Below are 4,603 nucleotides of genomic sequence, written 5' to 3'. Positions count from 1 at the left end.
GACTGTGCAAAAGTCTGCAAAGGAGACACATCAAGGCTTCCAGCTTATATGCACCTGCACTTAAATCTTCACATAATCAGAAACAGAGGAGCCAACTTTCCTGGTCATTGGTGTTTAATCATACAAGTAGTCTTATACTTTCCAAGCTCATGGTGTTCCAGCACAAGTTTTTAAAAGCAATACTTATGAAAAGGGCTGAGAAGGTGTGTTTATATGTGACAACTGGTGCTACACTGGGCAGAAACCCCCTTTTGGTGCACAGAAATGCTCAAATCTGACAAGTTTTATTGGGGAAAACTGTCTCTCATGCATTGATCTGCTTACCTTGTCTTCTTTACACTCTCACATGCATGCTCAAGAGAAATGTCCTGACTTTCACTACGTGGTCTGAGGAAAAAGGTGCCCCACCTGAGTATCACCCCCCCCATACTAAAAAAACACTTTATTCAGCAGTTCTTCAGCTGAGTGGCAGCTGCACCCACTTTGCCTCCTTTATGCATATCAGGTCACAGCAGAGTTGTGGTGAAATGTCTGATAAGTGTCTTTTCACGGCAAGAACAAGGACACAAAGTCAAGAAAACATTTTATATTTCAAAAAGAATCTAGGAACATAATGCAAAAACCAAACAGTGGGTCTGAACATCCAGACAATTGAGAAAATACATTTTCTTAGGAAATATTATATACAAAAAACATAAAAATTTATATTTTAGTTTGAGCCCCAAACAGGATGGCCCGATTTTTAACATTTTATTAATAAAAATAAACTTTTAAATATTTAATCCACCCATAACTTCGGCTGAGGCAGTTTTAACATTGAAATCAAACAAGATTCCAAACAACTGAATCCGTTTTGCATTTGCATGCAACAACAATAACTGTACATCAAGTCTTGAAATTGCATTAAGAAGAAAAAAAAAGGCAGAAAAGTTCAAACTTTAAGCACGAGCGCCCTGCAGCCGTGCGAGTCTCTGCTTTAAAAGTTCGCTTTTCCGTCTCAGCTGCTCTTTGAGGGAGAGGAGTCTCTGTTCGTCCGACTGCATGCTGTAGATACACTCCGTGGCTTTCTTCAGGATCACCACTTTGGCCGCCTTCTCGTTGTTGGCCACCTCGGGGATCTCATCTCGCAGGGCGAAGAAGCTCAGCTTGAGCTCGTTCCTCCGCTGGCGCTCCAGTACGTTATGAGTCCTTCTCTTGTCATAGTCCTCCGAGTCGGACGTCCGGGGGCTGGAGCACTTGCGGTTGCTGCTGATCTGTTTGAGGACCCTGCTGTGGCCGCCGCCGCTGATGCTCTCCAGCTTCAGCCTCTTGACGGCCGGCTGCTCGTGCCTCATGGATGGATGAGCAGCGTAATTATGCTGGTGGGTGGAGACGTGGCACCTCTTCAGCACCAGCGGGCTGGGATGCCGGGTCTCCTGTGGGCTGGGGTCACACCGTTTCACCGCGTGCCTTTTCTCCACTGTCACCACATCAATCTCCTCCTCTTCCTCCTGGTCCTCCTCATCATCGTCGTCATCATCTTCTACAACACAGCAGGAAAAAAACGGTCAGGGTGCTAATTATCACTCCCTACAGTTGACTTCTCCCCCCCCCCTCCCCAGCTAATCACAGCAGTCTGACATAACACGGGTGGGGGCAGCATGCTTCTACCTCCTGCCTGGAAATCTGATTCTAAATCAACTACATCACGATTCTACCTCATTTTGTCCATAATAGCATAATAATTCATGCACAATCAGCACGAGGAAAAACAGCTGGAAATGTACGGAGGGGTGTGTCCACGGGACGAATCCGCGTTCAGCTTACCTGAGTCACTACAACTGCTGCTGCTGCCGCTGTTGGGCGGCGTGTCCAGACCCAGATCCTTGCTGCGCAGCGTGTCCGCGCTCTGCTTGGGCGTCTCCGCCATCGGATAGGGGAAAACCACCGACGGGTCGATGCACTCCGACGCGGACGTGTTCAGGTCCTGCAGGTAGCTGCTGTTAAGCTTCCAGGCGGCAGCGACCCCGGCGGGGTCCACGCCGTCCCCGGCCGCCGGCTCCTTCCGCGCGGCGTGCAGGGACGCCAGCCGCTCGGAGACCACCTTCTTCAGCTTGGCGGCGGCGCTGAAGCCGCTCCACATGCAGTCCTGGATCACGATGGACTTGACGAAGGTTTGGGAGTAGTCGGCGTCGCAGATGATGCTCTGGTTGACCACGTCGTCACCCAGGAACTCCGTCACCATCTCCAGCTGATCCGCCGTGGAGGGGAAGAGGCTGGACAGGGACGGCCGGCGGCTGGGGGAGAGGGGAGGGGTGGGCAGCAGTTCAAATTTCTTCCAGATGTCTTCGCTCGGTGCCGGAGGCTGAAGCTGCTGAGGGTAGAAATCCTCCTCCTCGTTGTCATAGTAAAAGTAGGGCTGAAGAGAGTCGTAGTCGTAGTCATAATTCTTACTCGCCAAACCTGAATTCAGCGGCATGGTGTCTTTGGCGCGTGTCTCCTTATGATGAAGCTGGTTGAGGAGATAATAAAAAATTTAATTAATTATTAGTGGCTTGTGGAAGGTGTGGCGGTTCAAAGCAGACAGCTGCTTGGCACTGGTCCTGCAACATTAAGTGTAAGCAGGATCACATGGTCCAAGCTCCAAAACATCGAGCCTACGGCCACGCACTGCACGCACGCACGCACGCACCGGTGCTGCTGCAGCAGGTGCTCGCACACAAACTGGGAACAGACAGGAAAATAAGTGCAAGAGGGGGAAAATCCGCCTTCTCTGCTCCGCTGCTGACGCTAAACTAACACGGTTCAACTAAACTGCCGTGGGACGCTGCAGAAACGCGCTCCCTCCGCTTACCTTTGAGATTTTTAAACTGCGGGCGAGAGAAGACGCGAGAAAGAGGCGCAAAAAAGGGCAGCAAAGTTATTCCACTGCGACGGTAACATTAAATCCTTCCACGGAGGCGTTGTGGCAGTCAGGCTGTCTGAAGCATGCATGCAGAGTCGAGGCTGCAGCAGCGACTCGCTGAGGACGACGCGCAGTCTGTCATCGGTGGCGTGAAACTCACAGCTGAGCCCTCCGCCGGCTGCATTAAAAATCGGCCGCAGCACTCCTGTATCCTTCCGCCCACATTTTCCCGCGAAGCGGCGTTGGAGATATAGCACAACCTAAATGTGTTTTTGGCTCGTGCGGCCGGCAGTGAAGCTCGCACTCCGATAATTTACACTTACACTCGAAACGCGTTATTCAAATGACGTTTTTGGCCACTTGCTTCTGTATTCCGCGGTGGTTTTGTTTTTAATTACGCCGGGTCCTTTTACAGAAGTAGTGGGAGGGGTCATAGTAGAGTATTGACGGCGTGCACAAAATACAAATGGAAGTAGTAGTGACAGGCTGCATGTTATTTTACTACCACCCCGCCAAAAGTACACAGATTCATTCAGTCTGCTGGCTCCTGCTGCAAAATAACACCATAGATGCGTAAATAATTCTGTTTTATGATAACCACACCGTTGGTTTTTTTTAAAAAAACCTTCTAAATATCAAAAAATATGTAGATATGATAAACAACGTTTTTTCAGTGTTTTCGCCCCAGTTCAACGCAAAAAAGCTCCCAGGTGCAGAGGCTTACCTCGGTCTGTCTGCAGCCACTGACAGCTCTGAACCACCGGCTGAAACAGATGATTTCAGCAACATTTAAGAACTGTTCGGGTCTATGTTCAGATGCACGCGCTTAATGAAACTGATCTGCGAGTAATGGACTCGGTTTCTGAGTTGAACAGATTGGCACCAATTAACAACAGGAAGGAAGCAATTAAAGGAATCAGATGGGTACCGCAGATGGATGCAGGAGTCCTCTGCTGCTGTGGTGCGGAGGGCCGCATTGAACGGGCTCTGAGCGCCCCCTGCTGGCCGAAGGGCGCCAGGGCAGGGGCGGCAGCCAGGTGGGTGCACGCGAGCTGCTCAAAGCGTGCGTGAACTGATCATTTTACTGGGAGCAGATTAAAGGAAATGGAGACAAAATAATCAGCAGCAGCGGGTCACTTTGACACAGTCAAATGGAGCTGTGAAAATATATGATTAAGTGCAATCTTTTCAGTATTTATCTTACCTTTTGTAATGTATAATGAATTTATATCTGTAAAGCTAAAAAAAAAACATAATTATCTTTCCTTTGTCTTCAGTCACCGACAGCCTAAATTACATCAGCTACAACCTGTAACTCACAGAATGCTACTTTGCATTGGTGAGTGCTGCTGATAAGCAGTGATGTGGCAATAAAAGATTAAAGTGCCCTAATCATAAATGTCCTGTGGTTTAACAGTTCCATATAAAATACTCTCCCATCTTTAATGTGCTCCCTAAGGGACCAGTGCCATTTACAAATTGTCTCCTAACTTCTGCTGCTTGACTTCAGCACCAAGAAATTGAAATTAGCCCAGAAGACGTGCAGATGCCACAGCTGGTATTTATTTACCCACTTTACAACGAGACGACTACACAGCTGAATTATGCGTGAATGGGTCGTTCACATCTGTTATCTCTCCTCTCTCCGGTACAGGAGCCGGTTTCCTCTTATCAGCTGCAGCCTCACCAGGTTCCTTTTGATTCTGAAATTAAGTTCTT

The 4,603-nt window shown here is 48.7% G+C and overlaps 1 protein-coding gene across 1 annotated transcript; it reads right to left on the bottom strand.

The window, feature by feature from the left end:
* Window positions 1-571: 571 nt before the first annotated feature.
* On the bottom strand, window positions 572-3,053 carry LOC140284688 (transcriptional regulator Myc-like). The gene is made up of 3 exons (XM_072378631.1): window positions 2,834-3,053; window positions 1,807-2,491; window positions 572-1,522 (listed from the first exon to the last, which is right to left on the bottom strand). Exons 2-3 carry the CDS (start codon window positions 2,456-2,458, stop codon window positions 939-941), a joined length of 1,236 nt encoding a protein of 411 aa, XP_072234732.1. The 5' UTR covers window positions 2,459-2,491; window positions 2,834-3,053; the 3' UTR covers window positions 572-938.
* Between the last annotated feature and the right edge of the window lie 1,550 nt (window positions 3,054-4,603).

The sequence above is a fragment of the Leuresthes tenuis genome, unplaced genomic scaffold (genome assembly GCF_036924035.1).
Source record: "Leuresthes tenuis unplaced genomic scaffold, fLeuTen1.0.hap1 SCAF_24, whole genome shotgun sequence".
Taxonomy (NCBI): Eukaryota; Metazoa; Chordata; class Actinopteri; order Atheriniformes; family Atherinopsidae; genus Leuresthes; species Leuresthes tenuis.
The sequence above is the reverse complement of the archived record's forward strand: the minus strand, read 5'-3'. Positions and strand labels throughout refer to the sequence as shown.

Coding starts and splice junctions, on each gene's coding strand:
- LOC140284688 (XM_072378631.1), bottom strand. CDS start 2,458: ATGCCGCTGAATTCAGGTTTGGCGAGTAAGAATTATGACTACGACTAC. Junction 1,523..1,806: donor CAGCAGTTGTAGTGACTCAG/GTAAGCTGAACG, acceptor GCTGTGTTGTAG/AAGATGATGACGACGATGAT.